Genomic DNA, 27,801 nt, shown 5'->3' on the forward strand with positions numbered 1-27,801 from the left:
GTTGGGATTTTGATGGGAATTGCATTGAATCTATAGATTGCTTTTGGTAAAAGTGCCATTTTTTATGTTGATCCTTCCTATCCAAGAGCATAAGAGATCTTCCCATTTTCTCATGTCTTCTTCAGTTTCTTTCTTTAGATACTTAAAGTTCTTGTTAAACAGGTTGTTTCACTTGTTTGGTTAGAGTTGCCTCAAGATATTTCATATTTATGGCTATTATAAAGGGTGGTATTTCTCTGATTTCTTTCCTGGCCAGTTTATCATTTGTGTGTAGGAGGAATACAAAATTTAAAGATCTTAATTAAAAATAGAACATTGAAGCATAAACACAGATCTAAAATGAATTAATTTTTGTCCATCAGATCTTAATACCCGTTTTGAGGGACCAAAAATAAAGTTCTACGTACTGTATTCTATTAACATAAATTATATTAATATAATTATAAACATTGAAAAAGTAGACCTGATTGATACTACCTCCAGTATTAATCCCAGAGGACAAACTTTCACAGTACTGAAAAGTGCTGTGCAAACTTCCAAGTGAGAGAAGCAGCCAGCAGTCCTACCCAGCTGTCACATTTTGCTCCACAAGAACTAGCAGGGTAAGAGATACCTAAGAGTGTAATAGCGACTCTTCTTCCTGTCTGTAACTAACAGCGGTTAATTTGTCTTATGGCCCATTTGAGAAGAAGAAAATCATGCCAGGTTCTGGAAACCTAGCCAAATGCCTGGACTGGTGATCATGGTTATTAGAAGAGACCCCCAGAGCACTGCTTTACTAAACCAGTGCACTTTCTAAGTGCATTCTAAATAGTTCTTAAGTGCACAGATAAGTGGACCTCTCATCCCTCATCAAAGAAACTTCTTGCAACAGAGGGAAACTATTTCAGACAACCACAACCAATCAAATGCAGAGAACTACTCATCATAGGGTTTACAGCCCTGATGAGTACGTTCACAACACAGCTCCTTCATCTAAGACTTGGGGAATATGAGGAAGAGGAAATAAAAAGATTGTAAGAGCCAGAACACCAGAAAATGTGCTGTGACAGTATGTCTCCTTTAAAGACAGGGACGCTGAACTCATGATACCTCAACAATACAGCTGCCTGAAAAAAGACCTGAACAAGTACAATACCATTAGACCTTCTAACAAGGAAGGAGGAAATCCTATGGGGCCTCAGCTCTAGACCATGAACTCCAGGCAGCAAATGTCTGTTGAGACAGAAGGAGAAAGAATCTTCTCCAGAAAAAAAAAAGTCTTCCAATTTGTTATACAATACCAAGCAGTCAACCCTGAAATCATACACACACATAACACTAAGTGGACTTTAACTAATAGCAATTAAGTAAATAGAGGCCATGAATTATGAATTTGAGAGGGAGCCAGGGAAAGAACATGGAAAGGGCGGGAGGGAGGAAAGAGGAGAAGAAGAAAATAATATAATTATTATTATAGAAAGAGAACATTAATATCAAAATACAATAAAGTCAAAGAAAATATGTCATCCACAATATTGCAAATAAGTATTAATAAAAGTATAGCAATTATAATAATACAATAAGATACAGTGTATATGTGTGTAACCTATAAAATGTTTACAAATTGCAGTAAACATTAAAATGTTGCATTCTTTTAAGGGGCCCCACTAACATTAAATCAGAAAAGCAGAAGCTATTCTTTGTGTCTTGGCTATAACTGAGTTAGTAATAATGGATTTACATGATGAGAGATAAGACACTGAGGTCAGAAAAATGCTGTCGCAGGTCAAGAGAGGCCACCAGCAGGATCAGGGTTATTGACCTGGAGATTTCCGGCTACAGCACAAGAAGCAGGTGCCTATCTATTAGCTGTGCTAGGAGCTGCCGCAGTTCTCTGGTGTTTGTGCAGGTTTTCTATCCAAGCCCGCAGTGGAGTTTTCCAGACTCTCTGGGAAGCGACTCTGAGTCTCCCATGTGTCCTCATTTCTGTCTGCAATCAATCCTAGAGAATAGCTTCTTCTGCTTCTCTCTTCTCTGCAAGTCTTCTACAAATTCCTCGTTAGGAAAGCCTAGCCGAGATCAATGGAGGAGAGAGATCTGAAAATCGGTTCCCACCCCAGCAGACTATACATAGCCTAAAGCACGTTGTAAATGCTTTCTGATCGTCTTCTTTTTCATCTCCATGACAACCCTATGATGTAGGCACTATTGTCATTCACATTTAGTTGATGGAGTGCTACATGAAAGATGATGAAGTACCTTACCCAAACGCATGCAGCCCGTAAATGCAAGAGTTCAGAAGAGTGATTTCAGAGTGTGGGTGCTGAATTAGGATGTTTTCCATGCCATCTGTTGAATGCCGTTTGTATCAGCCAGTTATCATTATTAGTAATTGTGAATTAAATCAATTATGGACAAATTTGCTGGCATGTGTTTCTAGCCTGTGAGTGCAAGCATGGTCCCAGGTAAATCAGTACCTGCATGCTGTCAATCCCCAGATCCTTAGACGAAAATATCCACCAACAATTGTGTGGGGGACACGATGCTGTCGTTTACTCCATTTTGCTGTTTATTTATTAACACGTACAACCAAAATCTCCCAGGGACCTTCATACCAGGAATCTTACATGAATGATAAAGATTACAGATCATTTCCTGAAGGTGTTCAGCCCTAGAGTTGAGGCTGGCTTAATGTTCTCAATACTTTCCCTTTGTGCTGCAAGAACCTTGTGAACCATCCAGCAATCAGTTCCCACGTCTAACTTGGCATTCTACCCACACAGCGCTGTTCTCATCTCCAAACCGATTAGCTCCTCATTTCGTTTGTCTCTCTACAGCCTCACAGTTGAAAGAGGCTGGCGTTCTATTGTCAGCCACTCCTTTGAAAATCTTAAACGTTCCTGTCTAGAAAAGGGATTTCTGTAAGTTCCAGTTCATTAAAGTGCAGAAGGTCTGGATGCATATACTAGTGGATACATATGCTGGGAGGCCAGACAACATGTCTTGTGTTCAGAATCATCTGAGACTAGACTTTTGACCCAGAAAACATTCTGTACTGAAAAGTGTAGTTGGAATTTTCTTCAAGCCGTCAAGTAGTTCCCAAATAAAGACACAGAGACTCATTATTAGCTATGAATAGCTTAGGTTAGACTTGTTCCATTAACTCTTTTAATTTAATTTAACCTGTTTTTATTCATCTACCATTTGTGTTACATCTTTTTACCATTCTTTCATTCTGTATGTTCTATTTTTCTACTACCCCTGTCTCTGTCTCTCTGGCCCCTAGCATCTCTTTTTCTTTCCTCTCCAAGTCTAAATTCCTCCTCCTCCTTATTCTCCATGCTCAGAAGTTTTGCTTATACATCCTCCCTTGCTAGTGCCATTCAGCTTTTTTTTAGACAAATCAGATGTCTTAGGCAGACAAGGTAAAACAGCAGCACACCTTTACATAATTAAACAAATGCAACACAACTTTGCATAGTTAAGTATTCCTCAGCAGACAACATTAACTATTTTATCTGCTTATGTCTGAAATTATTTTGTGCCTTTAGCCTTATATACTTACTAGTGGATTAAAAATATATTCCTGAAATTACTAGATTCATAATATTTTTAAAATAGTGGTGATCTGACTTAATCTACAAAATCCATCTTCTATAGAAAATAAGGAACACTTTAGTTTCTTTTCAAAGAACAAAAATATAGAAATTTTCCATGTGATTTGAAAGATAAGATTTTAGAAACAAAACTCACCTGATATCTCCCAGGGTCACAACAGAAAGTTACTGTGGCCTGGGCCATTTTATTTGACCTAATTTTGCTTTATCTCAGTACCCAGGATTTTTGTGACCTTGTTGGTCCTTTCATCCCCGTTTCTCTCCATTGTCTAGCGATCTTTGTAATGAATGATGAGTTCTAATAAAATAGTGCAATCTCTTGTCTAGATACAAAATTTGAAATGCTTTGAATTGTGTTAGATTGCATTGATGTGTAACTGATCAATCTACTGCTTTGTGAATGCCAGTAGAGAGAGATGGCCTCTCTTTAGCTATACTGCTGATAAAGCCTCTTCAGTGCTAGTAATGCCACTGTTTCCCTCCCTTTCTGCACACAGAAAGTACTGTATATATGAAGTATTTCCTTGACAGATACTTTGCACCACAGTGTACTCATGAAACAAACTGTCCAGATCTTTTCTTCTCTGGCTTTAATTTTCAGATGCTCTGAATTTATTCGCATTGTGCCTCTAGCAGCAACATGGGATCTTTCATCTCCAAAACCTGTATTGTCTTTGCTAAGATATTACATACACTTCTTATCCCATCCCAATTCTTTCTCTTTGTAGCCTCAAAACTTGGCTCAGTAGCCCTAAAGATGGGATGAAATTCTTACTCTCTGTCTTTCCAAAATGACTGTGGTTAAAATTCTTTCCTTCATTTTATCATGACTTTTGTTCTGACAGGACTCTGGATACAAAATAATTAGACTAAGATTACTTAGGGTAAGCCTCTCAAACTACATCACTGGGGACTGACTGATGGCAGGTAAACCTGCTCGACATTTGAGAAAGAGCACTGAAGTAGAAGAAATAGGCCAGCATTCTTGGTCACAAAAAACAAGCAAGCAAGCAAGCAACAAACACAAACAAGAAGGCAAACCAAAACTGGAGTGGAAAGTTGCTGCTAACTTTTTTCCTAAGTAATCCTAATACCTAACTTTCCAGCCTACTCAGTAGAACAATTACCACTTACAGAATAGAATTTAAAATTGCAATTTTACAGAATAAGATAAAGCAGGCAAGATGAGATGTGACTGGCAGGAATCTAAGAGGATATACCAGTTAACAAACTGAATTATAGGGCACGAAAAACCATCCTCGTCCTCATGGTGAGCCAATTTTTCATGTCTGGATACCATAACTGACCACAAATTGGAGATTGTCCTTTCTTCTTCCTGACTGAATGATTAGAATACATAGACATGATCCCAGGGCAGATGTAGCCCGATTTAGAGTATTAAAGCAGCTAAAAATTAAAGAGTCTATTCTGTGGATAGAGATATAGTCATTGGGGGAGAACAGAAGGGGAAGGGGAGAGTATGAGAGAGAATTTTTGTAAAAATAAGTTCTATATTGTTTGGTGATTATATAAAGTTTAGGTGACTTGTGCCTGCTTAATTATTTTTTTAATTCCCCATGTTCCTTGGGAATTTCAAAGGGAAATAATATTAACACATAAAAATGATATATTGTCTGTTTCAGCTAGAGTTTAGTTCTTAATGGGATGCCTGGAAATAGTTATCCCAGATTTATAATTTAGAAATCATATTTTAATAAAAATAACTTAGATAAAATTTCTAGTATGATTTAGGCTACGTTTTGCTGTGTTTTGGTTGTAGAACGCAGTTGACTTGTGTCTCTGTACTTCATTGTGCTTAGAGAGAGGACAGTTACTACCTTGTACACGCCTAGAAGGATGATGAAAGAGTTTTAATTAGTTTCTATGTGTGGACAGTTGGTATAGTGTCGAACAATGATAAATGCTGAAGTAGTGTGTCTTCTTATTAGATGTAAATGTGTGTCTTGTTCTGTCTTTAGGAATTAATGACCAAGCTAATCACTGAGACACCAGACCAGCCAATCCCATTTCTCATTGACCATCTTCAGTCCAAGCAAGGAAACCGAGGACAGCTGCAAAGAACTTTGTCTGGGTCAGCAGCCCTCTGGGCAGAAAGTGAACCAACAGGTAACTGAGGAAAAGGAAGAAACTATGAACATGTATGATAATGTGAGATATGTCTCATACAGTGGTACTCAAATTCTGGGTCGTGAGCCTTTTGGGGACTCAATGACCCTTGCATAGGAGTTTCCTAAGACCATCAGAAAACACAGATATTTACATTACACTTCATAACAGTAGCAAAATTACAGTTATGAAGCAGTAATAAAAATGATTTTATGGTTGGGAGTCACCACATAATGAGGAACTTTATTAAAGGGTTTCAGCATTAGGAAAGTAGAGATCCACTGTTGGAATAGAAAAATTTCCCTAGTATTTTTAATTAATTAATAATATGATAAAGCTAAAATTTTCAGATATTCTGTGATTATAGTTTCATGCTAACTTTTCATGCAAAATATTTTTGAATTTGAATACATTATAATGTACTGTGTTTCTATAAATGAAAATCAGAGTATTTCTTAATGGATGAATTTGATTTGCATGAAATATTTATTTCTGTGGTGGATCCAAAGTGATTATTCTAAACTTATGTTTCATTTTATAAACAACTTGATTGAAAGAATACAGCTAATCTGCTCAGGAAGGTAATGAGGCAGTGTCTACAAGGTTACTTTTGCTTATTCCCATGACCAGTATTATCCTGAGCAGTAAATTAACTTTAGAAATAGTTGAGTCCTGGGAAATTGAACATTGGGGAACCAGCCTTCCAAGTCTCCTGTAGCTTCCATTCTCCACTAAATGTTGGCAAGCAATAGGACAGATGTGACTTTAGTCTTTCTGCACATTGTTCTCCGGGTTTACAGTTTGCTTTCAAATCCCACTCTCTCCATGTCTTGGGCCGGTCTGTTTATGCCAACTTGACACAATATACATAGAGACATTTTAGGAAAAGGAACCTCAGTAGAGAAAATGCTTCAGTAGAAGATTTACCTGTGGGCAATTCTGTGGTGAATTTTCTTGAGTGACTGATCCAGTTCACTGTGCACAGTGCTACCCCAGGGCTGATGCTCTGGGGCTTCTATCAGAAAACAGGCTGAGCAGCATTTAGATCAAGCCGTTAAGCCACACTCCTCCATGGTTTCTGCTGCAGATCCTACTTCAGGGCTCTTGCCTTCAACTCTGGCCCTCAGTAACTGAGTGCTACTCGGAGTGTAACATGAGATGGAGCCTTTGCTTCCCAGTTTCCTGCTGGTCATGCTGTTTAAGTGTTACAATAGAAACCCAAACTAAGCATGTCTGTTGTGTGAGTCACCAACTCTTTGCCTGATTCCCATGGGGACTGGGCTGTCTCTAGATGATTTCTGGGATGGTTCCATGTTGCCTTCTCTTCTCTGCATACTCTGTGGAATCTCAGGGAAAGATTTTGGCCTTCTTTCCTGTGTTGTCATATTAATACCGTCTTGATGTTCTCACAAGTCTACATTAAAGAGGGCAGAGACTGAATATCCTCTGAAGAAGGTGGACATTGTTGGTGATGATATCTTTATAAAAGCTATCTTCATTAGACAGGAAACTAGAACATGAATCTTGCCATACAAAACAGAATTCTTGTATTTTCCCTATTTATTTGTTTGTTTGTTTGTTTGTTTTTGGGCTCATTTCCTTGGGTTCATAAGTCAGGTGGGTTAATTGGCAAAGGTTTTGGTTTCTAGGTACTAAGATGGTACCCACCTTGTGACTAAAAGATCGTACGGACATCTGTGAACATTTAGCATTTGATATTCATGTCCAGAAGCCTGTATCTGGCTTAGTCAGCTCTGCGCAGATTCACAAGATGAATCAAACTGCTGGCTGGGTTGCATCCTCATCTGGACACTGAGTTAGAGAAGAACATGTTTCCAAGCCCATTTGGCTTGTTAGAAAATAACCTTTCCACAGCATATGACTGAGTTCTTGATTTCCTTTCTGGATCTAGCTCGGGTTTATTCTTAGTTGCTAGATACGAGTAAAGTTCACTACCACAGGACTCTAACCTTATGACAGGTCATTTTCTCCAATTCAAGAAATGTGCTCAAATGGCATTTCTGTGACGTAATGATTACATTGCAATTGTGATATTTTCAGCTCAACACCTTTGCTATATTGCACAAGGCAGAAGCAAATTAATGGTCTCATCTTCATTCAAGCAGTGGCAATAATGTAGGTCATGACTAATCATTACTATATAATCATCCCAGATTTCTTAGAATTCTCATTGACACAAGAATTTGTTGACTTTTCTCAGAGAGGGTGGAAGAAAGGAGTAGATTTTTATAGCTACAAGCTTACTAGCTTATGTAATGGTATAAATACGCACTTAATAGGTCAAGATTAAACATGACACTAAATTTCCAATGAGAAATAGAGGCTGAATTCATATTGGTGAATTTGAGTTTTGTGAAACATCTCAGTAAGAAATACTAGCAGACATTTGAATGTGATTCTGAATCTCTGGGCTGAGTCAAGGCAGGAGACCCCAAAATTGGACTTATTCAGTATTAAAGGAAAAATTATATAATCTACAGGAATGAAAGAAAGGAGGAAAATGTGCTAAATTATTTGTTAAGTAAGGGATTTTTCTGGAAGATGATTAGTGTGAGATTATTTTGTGTGCTTTACATTGTGCTGTTTATTGAGAGGTAAAATCACTTGTTGAAGAAGTTGGAGATTAAATAGGAGAATAAGTGATCCTGATCCTGAGAAGCTACCAGAAGAGAAGATGGACAGGTTATGAAAGGAAAAATTAAAGTTTGTTTATACAACTCTAGAGCAAAACTGAGTTGAAGAAACGAATTAGTCATTATAAAAAACCTGCGAGATAATATCAAGCAGGGCCCCCAAAATTGAAAGACTTATTGGAAAGCGTGGTTATGCTACTATAGCCAGGGTTGAAGGTGGGGCACAAATTATGCAGAGTTAGGGATATTGGTGAGCAGACTGTACAGGTAACTAATCACAAAGCCTAGTATGAATGAGTTATTGAGTTTGGAAAAAAGACTTGTTCCGAGAACCACAATCAGAGATCAAAAAACCTGTAAAGAGATCAACATAGTAAAAACAAGAGACACAAGATTTTTGCTGTGTTGAGAGACAGGGATGTTTGATGCCAAGCAGTCTAAGGTGGAGTTGCTCTAGAGAATGAGTAGACCCAGTGCAGAGCCCTATTTTGGGGTGTCTAAGCCTCAGAGAAGTGAAGCTCTGAAGAATTGAAGCAAGAAAGTCTGAAGCTTGTGGCTTGTATAAGTTTAAAGAGGTCACCAATGTTTCACCCATGTTGTCAGAAGGACAGGACAGACTGTAGCCATGTCTGGAACACTTCCATGGGCAAAGTAGAGGCTAATGATAGGGCATGGTGAGCAGGATGATGAGAGGGGCTTCCCACAAAGGAGAAGGGTGCTTCCTTCACCTCCTCTGTGGAAGTCTTCCATTGCAAAAGCATCTGGACACTAGGCATCTCGAGCCTTCACAGCCCCTGTGTTGTGAGACCCTCTCTTCCAGGTAGTTGCAAAGAAGCACTTTTATGTGAAAATGGTATGTACATTAAGATATGAAGTGAGGATTTGAAAATGAAGCAGAGATTGTTTATGTGAAACGTAAAGGCCACAGAAAAAGCAAAAAAATATTTCAGAGAGAGAATTAGGAAGGAGAAGGAAGCAAGCAGTTCCTAAATTATTATTTGGATGGTGGGCAGTGATTCCCTCTTAAACCATGGCTATGATTTTGTGCTAATTTGCTGCATCTTCTAGTCAGTAAAAGAACATCTCTACAACTCAAGGGCAGAGACAAAATACTTTTCCAGAATATCTGAAGTTGCCTTATTGTTCCATTTCAATAAATCTAGGAACTCAGGACACAGTATGTTCTCACTTGTTCATCACATAATAGTGTGGAGGAGAAACCTTATTTTAGTTTCATTTTTTTCCAGTGAAAAGAAATCCCTTTTGTACAATAATCACATGCACACACACTTTTGATATTCAAAACTGTAGCAGAGATATTTTCATTGATTCTTCAGGAAAATCATTTGGTGCAAACTGAGTCTCCACTAAGGGACACCCATTCTTCCCTTTCATTTGACATTGCCTTCCTCATTTTGTGGTCTCTCTGCTCTGGATCTTTATTGAGTGAAGTGTGTTCTTTATGTCCCTGATTCAACTTTCAACGCCATCAGCATTCTTTTTCCAGCACTGAATACAAATTTGTCACTACAGAAAACACAATACAAAACAAAACAACCTTTAAATAAAGTTCTAGGTGCAATGGTGTTTTAATCATAACTTGCACAGCAACTCTTCCATGTGATTTTGTTTTGTTTCATAGAGTTATTTTACTTATATTGGGAAGTCAAAAAAGTCAGGTTCTGACATTTAATAGCTGTAAGATTGTAATTTTCCTTGGTGTCTTAAATATTCTGTTCTTTAATATATTTCATTCATTCTTTCTGGAATGGTAGTTTTCTCATGATTTAGACCTGTATGTGGAGTGTTTTATCTCATTTCAGGTGTGAGAGCAGATAGAGTAGGCAGAGTTTTGTTTTACTGTTTTGCCATATAACTTGAAACTCTGGGATTCTTAAAAGAAAAAAAAATCAAAGGACAAACCATGACTAGTGCTGAAATTTCTAGTGTCAATTAAATCCTGTGTCTGCAATGCTATTGAATGAATTTCTGCCCCTCATATTTATTCAATCAAGTAGATAAGAAATAAATCATGACTAAGTTATTTCACTAGTATTCTATCTAGACAGTTGTATAAAATAAACCATAAAATCCAATGTTTTACTGAACTTAGCTCCTCTCAGTAGAATATATATGTATGTATGTATATATATATATATATATATATATATATATATATATATATATATATATATATGATGCTCCATTTCATGGCCAGGAGTTTTTCATCCTTATTATTATAATTTGTTCATATTTTGTTTTAACAGAACCCAAAGGAACAAGAAGGGACTTTAGAAGCTATGATAAACCTTGGCAGTTGAATGCAAAGAAGCCTAAAAAATCAAAAAGCGACCTTGCTGTGTCTAATATTTCTCCTCCATCACCAGACTCCAAATCATGTAAGTGTGTTACTTAGATGTTCCTAAACTCCCAAGTCTTCGTAGTTTGAGAAGTAAAGAAAAATTATCAACGAATTCAAACTTTTCACCTGTTTTTGGCTCTTTGTTAATCCCAATGAATCCATGTTCATTCCAGCGTCTGCACTGAATTCATGCACTCCCATCTACCTACTCATTTGCACCCTCTCACGTGTGTAACTGCCTGAGGTCTTTCTGATATTCTCTTATTAGAAGACTGGGAACTGCATGGAACAGATCTCTTACCTCTTCTGCCCTTTTGCAACAATAAACCTCCCTTGAAGCAGCTCAAACCTTAAAAAAAAAAAAAGCAAATAATATCTTTAGAGCAGGAGGGGAAAGGATTTGCATTTCTGAATAGTGAACCCAAATTAAAAACAACTGTCCATCTGACTTCCCTTAGATCTTCCTCTTTGCTACTCATGATCACTTTCCATGGTCCTTCTTTGTCCTACCATCCCAGACATGCCTCAGTATCTACTGCCTTGGTCACCAATGGATTATCCCAATGTTCTGTCCTGACAACATGCATGGGAGCATGCTAAGCATCTCAGGCTTGTATCAAACCCCAGTTGACCTTGGAAGACAAGTGAGCTTGAATGTAGCTCTTACATACTAGCTTGTTGTACTCACCAAGCTGTGAGTGCTTGGTTTTAATCACAAGAGAAAAGAATAAGTTTAAAAAAAATTTTTTTAGTTAAATGATTAGAAGAGCACTCTGTGCTTTCTGGAAATTGAATGTGAGTAATTTGTAAAGCAGACTGAAATGAACTCTGTGCTTCACCTATACACGACTACTCAGCAAAGTCTGAACAGAGTTGTAGCGAAGAATGCATGCAATACTAACTTTCGATGCCCAGCATTGTCATTTTAATGAAAGTGTTTAACTTTAATAGTTTTGTATATAACTTAAATCACAACCATTCTTAATGTAGACATTTAATATTTGCACAGCTTAACCATATGGTCAATAACACTGAGACAGTCACTTATCCAATCACGAAGTACAAAGCAGAAAAACACAATGAAAGAAAAACTTGAGACCTGAAATGAATTGTGTCAGGCCTCCCTCTCCATCATGAATGAGCTCTGTCTCCTTGTCTGTTATCTAAAGTTAGGACTATAAACTTGAGGATCACTCATCTCTGAGCGGACAATGCCTGAAGCCATACACCAGCAGGCTCTGTGCTCTCCGCAAGACATTGCCTAGTGACAGCACGGCTGGTGGCATGAATGGTGAGCTTCTCATTCAGTTCTTACAATGTCTAGTCATAGCAGAACATTAGCAAGAAGCTTTAATGACAATGAAATAACAAGCCATCTCCCCTGAATTATGTCGAGATACTACGTGTGACAACAAAATCATAACGAATTTAAGTTCTACGTGGAAACCTATTGCCAAAATGACTCCATTTTTGAAGCAGTTGTTGAAGATGTGTATTTTGGTCTCTGAAAAATAGTACAAAGTAGATAAATAAAAGTTAGTAAATTTATCAGAATCAGTAATAAAACTCGTACAGAAAAGTGATAATATCAACAAATAAAGGCAAATAATAAGGAACTAATGAAGTGAATAAGTAGATAAGAGTACTTGTCATCAGTTCCTGATAACATTCTACCCCAGAACCTGCATATTACAAAAGGAGAGCCAGTTCCTGCAAGGTATCCTCCGTTCTCCACACTTATGCTATGGCATGAATGTACACCCTTATATGAAAAATAGATTAATATAAAATCTATTTATATTATATAGATATAATATAAATACAACAAATAATAGATTATAGAAAGAGAAAGCAAAATATAAAGATGAGCTTCCAGTCCAAATGCCAAAAATTACACCAAATTAAATGAACTTAGCATTCCAAGTAAAAAGCAAATATTATCAGGCTAGATAAAAGGGGTAGAGATTAAAAGCAAACAAGCCAAAAGAAGCATGTGAACAAAAGTTTTCAATAAAAAAATAAAGAAATTCTAGCAGTAAAGTCATAAAAGACAAATTATAATTTGACATGAAGATCAGTACCAAAATAAGAGATTATCCCATAACAATATCTCATATCAAAATGTTACTGAACCAAAAAATACAATTCACTGGTGGAAATACAACTCATTAATAGAGTTTCTTGACTGGCATGCACACAAGACCCTGGGTTTAATCCACAGTACCAGAGAAAGGAAAGGAGGGAGAGAAGGGAGTAAGAGAGAGAGGGAAAGAGGGAGAGAAGGAGAAAGAGAGAGAGAGAGAGAGAGAGAGAGAGAGAGAGAGAGAGAGAGAGAGAGAATTACAATATATATCCTGGAACTACTGCATATAGCCAGGAGCAACGTTCTCAGGCATAAATATGCATATTGTTTATAGAGACAATTATGAGACATTTTTGACAGAAAAAGTAAATCAATTGGGTAAATATTCCCTATCAATGTTGTATATTGGAAAAATACCAATGTGTTAATTTGTAGTAGAATTTAAACATAATTTCAGTCTAAATCTCCAATAAACACTACTTTTGAAGTTGAAATAATTATTTTAAAACATTGTAATGATCAAGATAGTTTGCTACTGGTGAAAGGGTGTACAAAGAGGACAATACAACCCAACAAAGAGTCCAGAATGAGCTTCTACGAGGTTACAGAATAAATTAGGAAAAGTTTCTTCAGCATTGGACATCACCAAGGAAAACCAAATGAAGATATACCTTGGTTATCTTCAAGGCGAAGGCAATCCTTTCCAGAAGTCAAGTTCCTATGACTATTCATACCACATAACTATAAGTGACTATTACTAGGGTGTGAAATTTTAATGAAAGTGTAACGATTTTTGAACATACAACTCAACAGCATTTTAGTACAGTCACAGGGGGTATGCTGAATCATCTCTCTGACTGAAGTGTTCTCAACACTCCCAAAGTTAATACCATACTTGCTAACTTTCCATTGGACATCCCAGGCTCCCACAATTCTGGCTACCTGCTGTCTGTCTCTGGATTTATCTGTTGGAATCAAATGAGTGGAATCCTACAAGTGTGACCTTTTATGAGAATTTATTTTATTCAGCAAGCTCTTGCTCTCATTCACATTTCTGAATATGCATTTTTATTCTGATAATATTCTCTTCTGCGGGCATAACACACTCGCCTATCCATTCCTCCCCTCATGAGGATTCTGCCTCTTTCTATCTTTGACTTTGTTGTGGGTTGTGTTGCTGTGATCATTCATACACACATTTTACTGAAATCATTTTACTGATATCTGGGTAAATAAATTGTCATGGAATTGTAAAACAATATGCCATAGTTCTGTGTACAATCTTCTGAGGAACACCTACAATTTCTATGGAAATTATTCCATTTACATTACTATCAATGATGTGTAAGCATTGTAATTCTCCCATATTCGTTGGTGCTTGTAGTTTTTGTTTAAAAAAAACCCAGCCACTCAATGGATGTGAAATGCTACTTCATTCTTGCCATTTGCATTTCTCTGAAAGCCAGTGATGTTGAGCATCTTCCTGGTGACTTCTCAACCACTTGGGTGTTTTTCTAGAAATGATTGTTGAGATCTTTTTACCAAGTTTTAGGTTTTCATTACTTCTTTTATACTTGAGTCGCATGAGTTCTTATCAAGTACATGATCTGTGAATATTTTCTTCCATATTGCATGCTATCTTTTTGCTTTCTTGATAGTGTTCACTGATGAACCAAACTTCTAACTTTTACAATCAACTTATTGATTTTTTCTTGTACTTTAAGTATGCTATCTACAAATCTCTTGCCAATTCTTTTCTACTAATTATAGTGTTATCTATTAAGTGCAACCAGTGCTCGAGTGCCTTTCTGTAAGTGGTAGGGATGAAGCCCCGATTTCATTCTTCACATGTGTATATTCAATTGCCTCAGCATCATTTCTTGAAAATATTCTTTCTACATTGCATAATTTTAGTGCTTTTTTGAACACTAAGTAACCATAACTATGAGGGTGATTTTACTCTTAGTTCACAGTTCTGTTTAACTAAACTGTTCATTTGTGGTTTTGTGAGTATTGTGTTGTTTTCCTTATTAGGACACATGAACCTTTCAATTGTGTTTTTCTATCTTTTTAATTCTTTTTTGGAATTATTTTTGGATGCTCTCTATATTTCTATTTCTAAATAGCCTTTAAAAATCATTTTCCTTTCTACATAAGGCAAATGGGATTTTGATCACATCCTTAAAGTAATAGATTACTTTGGGGGAGTACTGATTAAAAGCAGAAAGTTTCTAAGTTATCAACAGGAAACACTACTTCAGTTCTTTAGACCCTCTTTAATTATTTTTATTATGTTTTGTTGTTGTTCATTTTAGAATAAATGCTAAATTTAGCACTAAATATTTTATTCACCCAGAGTCTATCTCTCATGGAACTGTCTTTATTTTCCCTTCTGATTATCATTGCTAGTACTTAAAGACAAAATTGACGTTTTTGGTGTTCATTTTATTTCTTAAAAGTTTGCTGAAAACATTTATTCATGTTACCCTTTTGCTTATGTGTCGATTATTATGACTTTTTAAATAGACTGTGAAGGTTTTACTTCTTTTTTTCCAGTTTGGATGCTTTTCCATTTCTCTTTACTAACTTAATTTCTATAGCTGGAAATTCCCATGCAAACTTGTCTAGAAGCAGCAAAGACTGCCCAGGAACCCTTGGCCTGTTATTATCTAGAAGAACATCTTCCAGCTTCATGCTATACAGTACAGTCATTTACTGTGAGTTTTCCCTGTTGGCCTTTTATCAGGTTAAGGATACTCTCTTTAGACCCAGTTTGTCAAATATTTAAAATCCTAAGAATGTATTCAAAATTCTGTCACTTTCAAGACAATTATGTGATTATTTCTCTATATTCTATCAGTATGTTATATTATTTTGATTGCTTTCACATGTTAGACCATCCTTGAATTCTCTTGGTATGTAATTTGTCCAATATTTGGCTTGGTACTCAGCTACTGAGGATTTCTGCATAGATTTCCATCAACAATATTGGTGAATAGTTGTGTCTTTGTCTTTGTTGAGGGCAAAGCTGGTCTTCAGAGGAAGAAAGTAATCATTCTTTTTCCATTTTCTGGAACAATAAGAAAACTTATTATTTTGTAATAGGATCTTATCTTGAACTGATTGTTTTGGACCAATCTTCGAGAAGATTTTTATTTGTTTTGCTTTGTTTTTTATAACTATGTCATCTTTATGCCTCCAGACCTAAAATATATTCTCAATGAGTTTTGGTATTTTTATGAGTTCCTAGGATTTTTATCTTTTTAATCTTAGATTATCCAATTTGCTTCTTTAGGGTCAATAATACTGTGTCACTTAGATTTCTGATTTTAATAATCTGAGTCTTCAATTCTTTCTTCCACTCTTGCTAGAGATTTTTTTAATTTTTGAATTGATGAGCTAACTTTTAACTCTTTTAGCTTTATAATTTTCAATCTTCCGTTTCATCTTTCTCAGTCCTAAGAATTATTTCTTCCACCTTCTGCTAGATATGGTTTGATTTGCTCGTCCTTGTCTGCTTGGCATTATTATTATTTAGGGGATAAAGTTAACATAAACATTTAAAGTTCCTCTTTGAATGTGAACATATAACTATGGATTCCCATCTGAACCCTGCTCTTGCCATACCCGCAGGGGTTATAATATGTTTTCTCCACGTAGTTTATTTGAGTTCTTTTGGAAGTCTTCTGGTTGTATTTATGTTTTATTTCATTCCATGTGTCTGTTTTGCTTTTGATTTTCTGTTGCTCTATCATGGTCTGGGAACACATCTTGTAAGACTTTTTTTTTTTACTTTTATCTTTTTTAAACAATCTTTTTTATTTCATATATCAATCCCAGTTCCTTCTCCTTCCCCCCGCCAACCCCACTCTTGATCCGTTCTTCAGGGAGGGTGAGGTCTCCCAAGGGGAGTCAACAAAGTCTGTCATATCGTTTGAGGCAGGACCAAGGCCCTCCTCCCTTATCTAGGCTGAGCAAGGTTTCCCTCCATAGGGAATGGGCTCCAAAAAACCAGTTCATGCTCTAGGGATGCATACTGGTTCCATGGCCAGTGGCCCCACAAATTACCCAGGACACACAACTGTCACCCACATTCATAAGGCCTAGTTTGGTCGTATGCAGGTTCCCCAGCTGTCCAAAGGCAGTGAACTTCACCAGCTCAGGACAGCTGTTTCTATGAGTATCCCCATCATAGTCTTGACTCCTTTGCTCATAATATCACTCCTCCCTTTCTATGACTGGACCACAGAAGCCTGGCCCAGTACTTAGCTGTGGATCTCTGCATCTTTCATCAGTTACTGGATCAAGGTTCTATGGTCACAATTAAAGTAGTCATCAATCTGCTTACAGGAGAAGGCCAGTTCAGGCACCCTCTCTGCTATTGCTTAGACTCTTAGCTGGGGTCATCCTTGTGGATTCCTGGGAATTTCCCTAGTGTTAGGTTTCTCGGTAACCCCAGAATGATTCCCTCTATCAAGAAATCTCTTTCCTTGCCCCACCTCTCTGTCCTTCCTCTAATTTGATCTTCTCAATCCCGCATGTTTTCCTACCCCCTCCTCTCCCTAAGCCCATTCCCCCTCCCCCATCCCAACTTATTCAGGAGATCTTGTCTATGGCAGTTTCTCAGAAAATAGGAAATCCCTCAAGACGCAACAATACCTCACTTTGGCATATAACCAAAGGATGCACACTCTTTTCACAAGGATATTTGTTCAACTATGTTCACAGCAACATTATTCCTAATAGCCAGAACCTTAAAACAACCTAGATGCCCCTCAATTGAAAAACAGGTAAAGAAAATGTGGTATATTTTTACATTGGAGTACTAGTCAGTGGTCAAAAACAGTGACATCTTGAAATTAGAGGGTAAATGGATGGAAGTCAACAAAACCATCCTGAGTGAGGTAACCCAGACCCAGAAAGACAAACAGAGTCTGTATCTACTCATAAGTGAATATTAGACATAAAGCAAAGGACAACCAGCCTACAATCTATGGACCCAGAGATGCCAGGAAGCAAGGAACCCTAAGAGAAATATACATGGATCCGCTTGGAAAGGGAAAATTATATATGGCTTCAATTCTTTCAAACTTGTTAATAATTACTCAGCTATGTCAAACATGATTTCTGCTACAGAGTGTTTCCTCCATCTTAGAGGACGGTGGTCATTCTGCTGGTGTGAAGTGCAGTTGTCTGTGCATGTCTGCTGGTCTACTTAGTCTGTGGTATTGAACTCAGTCCTTTTCTCACTGATTTCTCTCTAGAGTTTTCAACATTTTTTATAGATAGGGATACTAAATTCTCCAGATATTATTTTAATGCTATATTTTTCAGTTGTGGAAGTTTTGACTCCTGTGTTTTGAGACTGCAAGATAGGCATATAAAAATACATAATCATTTTGACTGTTGTCATGATGGATTGACCCTTTTGAGAAGCACCTTTTGCCCTTCTTTGTTTTTATGAAAAGTTTTTGTAATAAAGCTTTCTTTCGTCTGATAGTCATACAACCAACGCAGGTAGATCACTTTTCAATAGTATTGGTATGGTTTAACCAATTCATGTTAATTCCTTAATATTTCTCTTTATTATCATTCCTTTCTCCTTTGGGGATTACACTTATATGTTGTAATTCCATACAAATCAATAAAGTAGAAAATTATAACAGTAGTGATCAAGCTATAATATATAATGCTTATATACACACATATATATTATATATTAAATAAAAACATGCTTAGAAATGGAAAGATCCATTCTTAACCAGTATTTGAAGAATGAAATTTAAAAGGGACTCTAAGTCATTGCTCATATTTTTAAAAGAAAAAGGGGCACAAATAAATATTTTAAAAATTATTGACATTCAAATCAGAGAAAATGCTGTCAACTGTGTGTGCATGTTTTTGTGTATGTATGTTATGTACATGTGTCTGTGTGTGTGCCTTTGCCTATGGGGGAAGTCTGTATTTCTCTGTGTGTATAACTTTCTGTTTGTATGTTTCTCTCTGTGTAACAGTATGTGTTTGCATCTATGTTTTTGTGTCTATGTGTATCTGTATGTGCCTATAGGTCCTGTGTGTGTGTGCATATGTGTACATTCCATTCAAGATAAAATGCAGGGCCTCTCTAATGTCCTCCAGCACACAGCTGTATTTCTCTTTCACTGTGGAGGTCCTTTCCTCTCCTGGTTTGCCATTCTCCCTCTCTTCTTTCTTTTCTTATATCCACCTAAGTTTTACTAAGTTGTCCAGTATGTCTTCAAACTTAAAAACCTTCTCTCTCTCTCTCTCTCTCTCTCTCTCTCTCTCTCTCTCTCTCTTCCTCCCTCCCTCCTTCCAACTCTCTTCTTCTCTCCCCTTTTTTCTTTTAAGTTACTTATTTAGTCCACATACCTTTAATTCAGCATTTAGAAGGTGGGAGGATTGTAAGTTTGGGCTTAGCAGAGGCTGCAAAGTGAGCTCTGTCTCAAAATACAAAAAAAAAAAGGATCCAAACAAGAATATCTTTACTTCTCCGACTACTTCTCAGTAGAAAGATAATATTTATTTGTTAGACTAATTTTGCAACAAACAAAATAACTTTATTCTATCCAGTGGTGTATTAGTTTTCAATAGCTGTATGTCATAGATATTCAGGTAGTGACTAATAAAGTGTTAAGTATTTTCCAGTTACTTAGTATGTGGGATGGTTGCTCTAGTAAACAAAATGTTGGCAGAAGTATGAAAATGACATTGTTCATCAATTTTCTGTGCGTGGAAATGAATGCTTATACTTTTTGCCCATTTCATATTCATAATCCAGTTAAGAAAACTGAGAGGAATAGATTGGTTTAGTTTAAGCTGAAAAACTTAAACCAGCTCTCAGTAATTCTTTTAGTGCTTTTCTTTGCATTTGGGGAAATATGTCTCCATTTCTTTTTATTTATTAATTTTTATTATTATTTTATTTTATTATTATGGTGTCTTGCCTGCATATATGTCCATATACAGCATGCATGCCTGCTGCCTATAAATAAAGGTCAAAAGGGAGCATCAGGACCCCTGGAAATGAACTTGAAAATGACTATGAGTTATCATGTACACGCTGATAGTCAAACCTGGGCCCTCTGGAAGAGTAGCCAGTGCTCTTAGCTGCTAAACTGTCTCTTCAGAAGCTTTTTTTGTTTTCAATGTTTTATTACAAAAACACACAAATAAAAGTACCTAGATATGTTGAGATTATCAGGAAAATTATAGGACAAAAAGAAAGGATGAAGCATAGGGATGTAATTACAGATTACATAAATACAAGAGAATGAAGACATCGAAAGAGTGTCCAAACATTTAGGTGTCCTAAGTGTAGGAAGCGGAGGTGAGACAGCACCTCACTTCAATCAGCTGTTACTATAGTGCTGGGGGCACTTCCTGGCATACTGATAAAAAAACATGGTGTATCTCTTGGTTTAGAAATCAGGATCGACATGTATAAAAAATCTCAATGGACAGTTCAATCGGTGAGAATTAAGCTCTAGTGAGCATCAAGGAGTTGTGTCGTGCTACTGCGCAGTCAAATGACAGCAGGTGACAGAGCAGTGAGCGTTTCAGAAAGCTTGAAAGCATTCTGAGCTTTCTCGTCATAAAGAAATAATAAATTTCTCGTTTCTACTTAAATAAGTTTGATCACCTAGGTCTTAAATTTCATGAGGTTTATGCTATTTAGTAAATGGCGGTTGCAATTTCTCCTCTAACATCCATGACCTCACCACTAGCCCCACAAGGATTGCTGGATTCCAGTGCCAGGCAGGTTTTCTCTCTTATCAAGCAGGTCTTAAGTCCAATGATAGAATTGCGGCTACTGGCAATGAATGTAGAAAGTAAGAGAACTATTCTTTTCTGGGAAGATCCTCCCAAATATTTATATAATACCAAATTTTCAGTCCTTGGTAAATTATATACATACAAGGAACATCATATGAACTGGACAGGTTATATTTATATAGTAAATAAAAATAAATATATTAAAGGGTTTTTTGTTGCTGTTTTGTTTTGTTTTTCGAGACAGGGTTCTCTGTAGCAGCCTGTCCTGGAACTAGCTCTTATAGAATAGGCTGGCCTTGAACTCACAGAGTTGACTTCACTGTTCCTGTTCCTGTTCCTTATCAGGACAACTATTGAAACTGGAAGTATAGTTAACCTGTTTGTGATCATAAGGTGCACACCATCATTCTGAATCTGGTTCCCATGCTGTCATTTACATTCATGAATCCTCATAGGCTACAGATAGAAAAAGGAACTGATCTCAGTTTCTCTGTGGAGTTGCCAGGGAAACTCTCATATGAGAGTTACACGAGGTCCCAAAATCCAGTGCCTTAAAGCCAGTGCGCAGCTATCCAGGATATGGTGTTGATAGGTCAGGTCATCTGCTGGCCTTGCCTGGGTTTGTCAACCTAGAGCATTTGGGGCAAATCTCATGACAAGTCCTGGGCATGGACTTGGAATATTTGTGGTTTATTCTACTATCCTATAAACTGAAAGGTAAGGAAAGACCTTGACGATACACAGTTTTACAGGAAATTACATGATGCAATGATACAAACTAAAGAATTTATTTAAAGCATGGTAATCAAAACTTTGATGAAAATGATACAAATATTGTTTTTATCTACTCTTTCAGCCACAACTCTTTCTCAGGCCTCTAAAGTAGGGTTGTTACACAGTCCTATCATTCTTCCTTCCCAAACCTAACTGGGATCATTTTGACGTTTTGAATGATTGTTTTAGTTTCTTAGTCTGCATATCTGAACATCCAAATTTCTAAACTGCTCTTAGCCTTTTGAACTTGAAGCATCATCTGTGAATCTCCTGCACACTTTGCTGTGCACACATCAAATCACATCTCATCCTGACAGCGGAGCAATGTGGTTACTTCAAATTTGTTTTAAGATGCATTCTGCATAAATATCACTACATTAGTTAATGTTTTATCACCAAAATGAACTTACTATTGCTATTTTCTAGAATTCAGGGTGTACTCTTAACTATTTATCTTGCTTTCTATATATTCATCACTAATGCTTCACCAAACCGTTCCCGAAGAGTTTCTCAATGTGATCTAACTCATCTTCTCTTTTATGCTACTTTATTTTGTATTTTTTCTCCTTTTATGTCATTTAAAGCATCTTGGAGATCGCTCTCCTGCAACTCTTTGTTGATTTCCTCCATCCTTAACTTGTTCACTTATAGATATTTCCCAACTATATACTGATACCATCCTTCACTGTCATCTCGAGAATTCCCCCTTTCTCTTTCTTTTAGAGTTCACCCATTCCAGCTTCCAAGTATTTTAAAATTTTGGTTTATTTATTCATTGAGCTGGAGCGTATCCTTTAACAACTTTCTTAGAAAGAATGTTTATGAGGAAAACTCTCAAGGGCTTTAAGTACTTCAATTGGATCTATGATTGATATAAAATTTTGAACTAGAAGTAACTTTGTGTTGGAATTTTTAAAGACTGTTCTCCCATCTTCTAGAACAGATATATAGATAAGTCTGTTGTTAATTCAATTTCTTATTTCTGTCCCCCAAAGCTTTACAATCATATCTTTACTGATGTTGTTTAAAAACTTGAAATAACAAAAGTTGAATTTTGCTGCATCCTATAACTGGACTCGTAAAATCTGGGAAGCCATTAAGTTCTAATGTCTTCATTGCTTTGACACTGTGCTCCTGAGTTGGTAGATTCATATTTAAATAAGGTGCTGACTCTCTTTGCCTTTCACTCTTTGGGTTATGAGCTTCTTTTTTCTCTACTTTGCTAAATCCACTAATGCTAGTCACCCCAGTTTATGACATCCTAGAGAAAAGTCTTTCCCAACACTTCCCCATCTTCAATTTATTTTTTAAAAGGTAGAATATTCCCTAACTGTAACATAATTGTAATGGGAACTTGGGAGAAATATATATAATATATATGTATATATATTATATATATTTCTAGAAATATATATATTCTTGTGTTTTTTAAAAGATATAACAAGATGACATCATAATCATGTTTGCTAGTTGCTGATGATGAAGTTATTAATTTTCGGCTGATTTTTAGTAATTTATTTTAGCATTATGTAGAACAAACTTTTACCTTGTATTTTCCTTTAAGTTACTGAAGTAATTAGACTTAAATCAGTACTCCAGTGTCCCATTTTCCACAATCGCTGTGACATTTCCTTCTATTTATTGAGTTAAAACATTTTTTTCAAGCCCAGTTTGAAATCTCCTTGCTGTTTACTCATACGGAAGCCATCTCCAACTTTATCCTTGTTATTCTGCACATTGCTCTTGATGCAATCTTTCACAAATGATAAATGGTGAGTTTGTATCATTGTACAACATGCTTACGAAATAACCATTTCTTTTAAACGTAGTTCCAAGGTCAGTAGAACATCCTCAGTGGAACTGGCGGACTAAACCACAAAGCCGTGATTTTGATGAATTGAACCACATCCTTCAAGAGAGCAAGAAGCTGGGGAAAGCCCTTGAGAATCTCTCTCGAAGTAAGTTCATTTTCTTGACAATAATTGAAATTCAGAGTCCATGGTAAAGTACAAACATCATCGCGATTAGCAGTAATCCATTTCTGACATCCTCATTATCATTTTGTAAGGCTGAGGAATGCTAAGGGAGAGAGAGCTGAAAGGAGGTTTGACTGTGCCCGTGGCTCAGATCTGTCCACAGGCTGCACAGCGGGCAGGAGCTAAAAGACCTTTGGAGCAGCTGGACTCTGGTCCCCTTACATGGTTTTTATCACATAGTTCAAATGCACGTTCAGCGGCCTCTTCTTCATTCTTCCGTGTTTTAAAAAGCATTGTTTGGTGTTGTTCTTACTAATAAGCATTTCTTTCTCCTCCATGGGTTTTGGGTCTCTATACACCATTGCAGGTCAGTAATTGGGTCAAATTCTTCTAAGAGTCCTCTCAGAGCCTAGCATGAAGACATGGTACTTATTCTTTCCCCAGAAAGCAGCATCTCTACTCTGAGGGCATGACCTGGAGATTTCACTGTGTCCTCTATCTATAAGGTGAACACCACAGATAAATCACTTAACTTCCATGATATGTTTCTCTCATATCCAAAGCAGCAAGAAGTTGCTGTGGCTGTCTGGGGAAGGGTGAAGCTGTGTTCACCCATAATGTGTTCTTCAAGTGGCTTTTCAGTCACTATTATCACCATGGGATCAGAAAATCCAACAAGCATTTTACTGATGTAATTTGGTGACTGTGTACTGAATTTGCAGACACACATGTGCATGTTATGTTTTAAAAAGCAAGTTTATGATATTCCTATCTTAATCTGTGTAGGTATTTCTCCATTTCAAACAAAAAAAGAAAAAGTCAGAAGTCTTCATAAGTCAGTTAAAAATCATGGATTCAAAATAATTTTCTTTTGGTGCAATCTAAGGCTAATAATTCTGAAATGAATATCATTTTTCTCAATAGCATAGTTTTATTAATTTCATGTATCAAAGTTTGTCACTGTTCCTTGGTACACTTTTGGCAAAGTTTTAAAATATATATACATATGTATATTGCATTGCTAAACAGTACATTTATACATACCTTTATGTGTTATACATTTACAAAAATATCATTTCCATTTAAAAGTAGAACCTTTTGAGACATTTATACAATGAAGTGAGTTGAGAAACTAAGATGCCTTGCAATAAGATGTCAAACCCTGAGATAGGATTTACAAAAGCCCTGCTTTGAGCTAGATTTACTTTTGAAGCAGAAAACAACAAAGAGGTCTTCAGCTTATTATTAAATTATGTCCTTGAAAGGAGCCTGATCCCATTAATATGGCAAATGCACATGCTAATATTTCTGAGTCTGAAAATTTGAGGAAGTGGTTAGGCTAAAACAGCTTCTTCATTATTTACAAACGTGAGCCAAGATGAGTGAAGAACGTGCTTGATCCTTATCTATACCCGTCAAACTATGTCATGTAAAACAGTGCAGCAACCTAGCAAACACTCGCCTTGCTGTTCCCCCTAAAGTCTGGTCTGCCCCCTAAACTGTTTACTGCGGGACTCCACAAGTATTTCGTGATCTACATACCAGTCTGCAGATGAAGTGTCAGTTTAGACTGTTTTTCCAGACTTCTTACCCTGTTAGTCCATTCAGGTTTCTATAACATAGCACCACATTCTGGTGCATTCTATACTCATAGAACATACTTCTGACAGTTATGAATGTTGGTAAGTCCAAGATGAAGTGCTTAGCAAATCCTTGTTTAGTGATGTCCTTTTCTTGTTGCTTGTTTGCTTGAATTTTTGCTCATAGGCAGTGCCTTCTTTCCACTGTGGTGGAGGGCCAGGAAACTCTGGGTGTCTCTTTTGTGGGGCCACTAACACCATTAATAGCAGAGGAAACTGTTCTAGAATCATTTCCTAGGCCTCGCCCAGTACTGCTGTCACACTGGAGTTCACGCTTTAATGTATGAGTTTGAGGAGAACCCAGATATTTGCACTTGCACACAGGTGAAGCTACTGGGCAGAGTTGTGTTGTCTGAAGCCCATGGTGGGCTTCCTGAATGCTTCAGGATAATCTGGGGAAGCAGGAACCACTGGGCTCCCAGCAGGAGGGTAGAGGAGAGGCATCCCTGGTGATTTGCTGCTTCTTACATGAGACGGTGGAGCATTTCTCCAAAACTTCATCTTCTTCCAAAGGGTGTGCCTGGTGAGGTCAGGCTCACACAGGTTAATCTCTCATCTTATTTGTTCAAAGCCTATGAGATTGCGCTCTGATCAAGAGGCAAATATCTCTTCCCACTCAGTAGCCCTACTCAGATTCGGGGGGTGGGGGGGACTGTTCAGGTACGAATCTTGGGAACTGTTTTAGAATTCTGCCTGTCACAGATACTTACCAGACTATAACATGCTCAGATATGTACAACACATCAGAAATGTAAGGTTAGTCATGCATGAAAGTTCCAATTTGGCACATTAAAGAATATTAGAACAATTGCATGAAATTAAATTTAGTGAGATAGATACCCTAATGTATCAATTACCAAATTTTGGTAGGCTTCATCTAAAATAATCATTGAAATCTTTTACACTCACATCTTAGTTCTTAGTCTTTAAACTGTAGTATAAATTTTAATTCCCAGATCATCTCAGTATGAACCAGGGCATTTCCAGTGTTTGTTCTTTACATGAGGAGATGCATGGCTGCCGAACCAGGCTGCACAATCTAATGTTACACACACACACACACACACGCATGCACGCACACACACACAGACATACAGACATACACACGTGCACACACAGACTCACAGACACACACATGAACACACACACACACACACACACACACACACACACACACCCGCCAAGCTCCCCTCTTGAATCTGACTTTCCTCAGACATTCTCATTTTCCTTCTTCCTTGCACATACAGGGTGTCACGCAGAGCATCTAGCGCTCAGTGTCTGCACCGTGTCCGCTTTCTTCCACTCTTCAAGGCACCAGTGACTCTGCTGGAATTACTTTTACTGCCACTGCCAGTTGATTTTAGCTGCCCAAGAGAATAGCATGGTTTGTGGTCCTCGCCCAACCAAACTGCTCCAGTAGTTTGCACTGTTCGGTGCTTTCTTTAGACTCATTGAGCTCCGTCTTCTGCAGAGTTGGTAGCCCCTTGATCTGCCCTGCCTGCCCTCACGTCACTGCGTGTAGGGTCTTCCTTGGGACCTCTTTCTATCCTGTGATTCATCCTTTGACTCTGTTCTTTACTCTGTCTGTCCAACTCACCCACACTCATAATGTATTCATCGCTCCCAAACAGCTAGCACAAATGTGTTTATTTCTCACCCAGACTTCCCCCAGACTTTCCTGCAAGTGTTTGGCTGGCATGGATCCCCACTTAGGGATACCACAGTAAAGTCAGCATAAGTAAAGGGAAAGAACCTTCTCCCCGAGGTGGTAGTTTAGCAAGCTGCCTTGGGTGGTATTACTATGACTAATCAAACCCTTCTACTATTCTCTCTCTCTCTCCTACTTTCCCTACCATAGCTAAATTACCAAACCTTGGTCCTTTTCCCTTTGAAATATATTTTTAATTTGATTCATTTCTTTTCTCCTATCAGGCTCTAGTAGCTTACACTCTTAATATCATGATTAGATGATTGGTTTAGCTAGTCAGCCTGACTCATTTCACTCTACTCCTGTTTTGTGAAAGGGAAAATAGAAACTGTTGTCCCTGCCTTGTTGATCTTTTGAGTGACTCGGTTGCCTTACTCCTATGTTAAAGGAATCTTGTGGACAGACTTTCTGTAGGGGGATATGAGATAAATATATTTTCACTTGAAGAACGGCTTAACATGGTGTTCTAAAGATGCAGACTCTATCCATTTTGTTATTGTTTTCATCTTTAACAAAAAGCCACTCAATGCTGTTGCAGAAGGAGAAGCTTCCTGGGGAACCCAGTTTCTATTGCCTGGGTGTGGAAGCAAAGTGACGCTCATCAAGTTTATATGCATTCTACAAAAGCTGCAAGGGAGTATGGACACCAGCGAGTGTGTGGAACCAGGAGGAGTATGGAGACAATTTGGGCATGAGAGCTATCTTTCCTCATGCTCACAGTTTGTTCCTCCAGTAAGCCCACACTGCAGCTGAAGTGACTCTCATGTCCTGGCACTTGTTTCTCATGACTCCGGTTAAAAGCTCAGAGCAAGGACTTTTAGGTCTGGCCTGACCATGTCGTCAGTGTTATGTCTTACGGCTTTTAGATGTACCACCACCCATTGATGTGCCTCTATTATATCTAAGGCTTTTAGATGTACCACCTCCCATTGCTGTGCCTCTATTATGCCTTATGGCTTTCAGGTGAACCACCTCCCATTGATGTGCCGCCTGTCATTTATCTGTTTGGGCTGCTCTCCTTGAAATCCCATCTGGCACAGTTCCCTTTGCTACCGACATGCCTTTCCTTGCATCTTATCCTCCA

General features: G+C 37.4%; 1 protein-coding gene across 5 annotated transcripts in view; it reads left to right on the forward strand.

The window, feature by feature from the left end:
• Positions 1–27,801, forward strand: part of C16H8orf34 (chromosome 16 C8orf34 homolog) — a 384,304-nt gene that overhangs the window by 95,816 nt on the left and 260,687 nt on the right. For 3 of the 5 annotated variants that reach the window (XM_087897227.1, XM_048420471.3, XM_087897229.1), the window contains exons 2-4: positions 5,579–5,726; positions 10,648–10,779; positions 23,223–23,351. In XM_087897227.1, the coding sequence (XP_087753353.1) occupies positions 5,579–5,726; positions 10,648–10,779; positions 23,223–23,351 (409 nt within the window). The remainder of the gene's footprint in view (positions 1–5,578; positions 5,727–10,647; positions 10,780–23,222; positions 23,352–27,801) is intronic. The other 2 variants (XM_087897228.1, XM_085677325.2) reach the window with 1 other exon arrangement.

Source organism: Myodes glareolus, chromosome 16, assembly GCF_982192425.1.
Source record: "Myodes glareolus chromosome 16, mMyoGla1.1, whole genome shotgun sequence".
In the NCBI taxonomy this organism is placed as follows: domain Eukaryota; kingdom Metazoa; phylum Chordata; class Mammalia; order Rodentia; family Cricetidae; genus Myodes; species Myodes glareolus.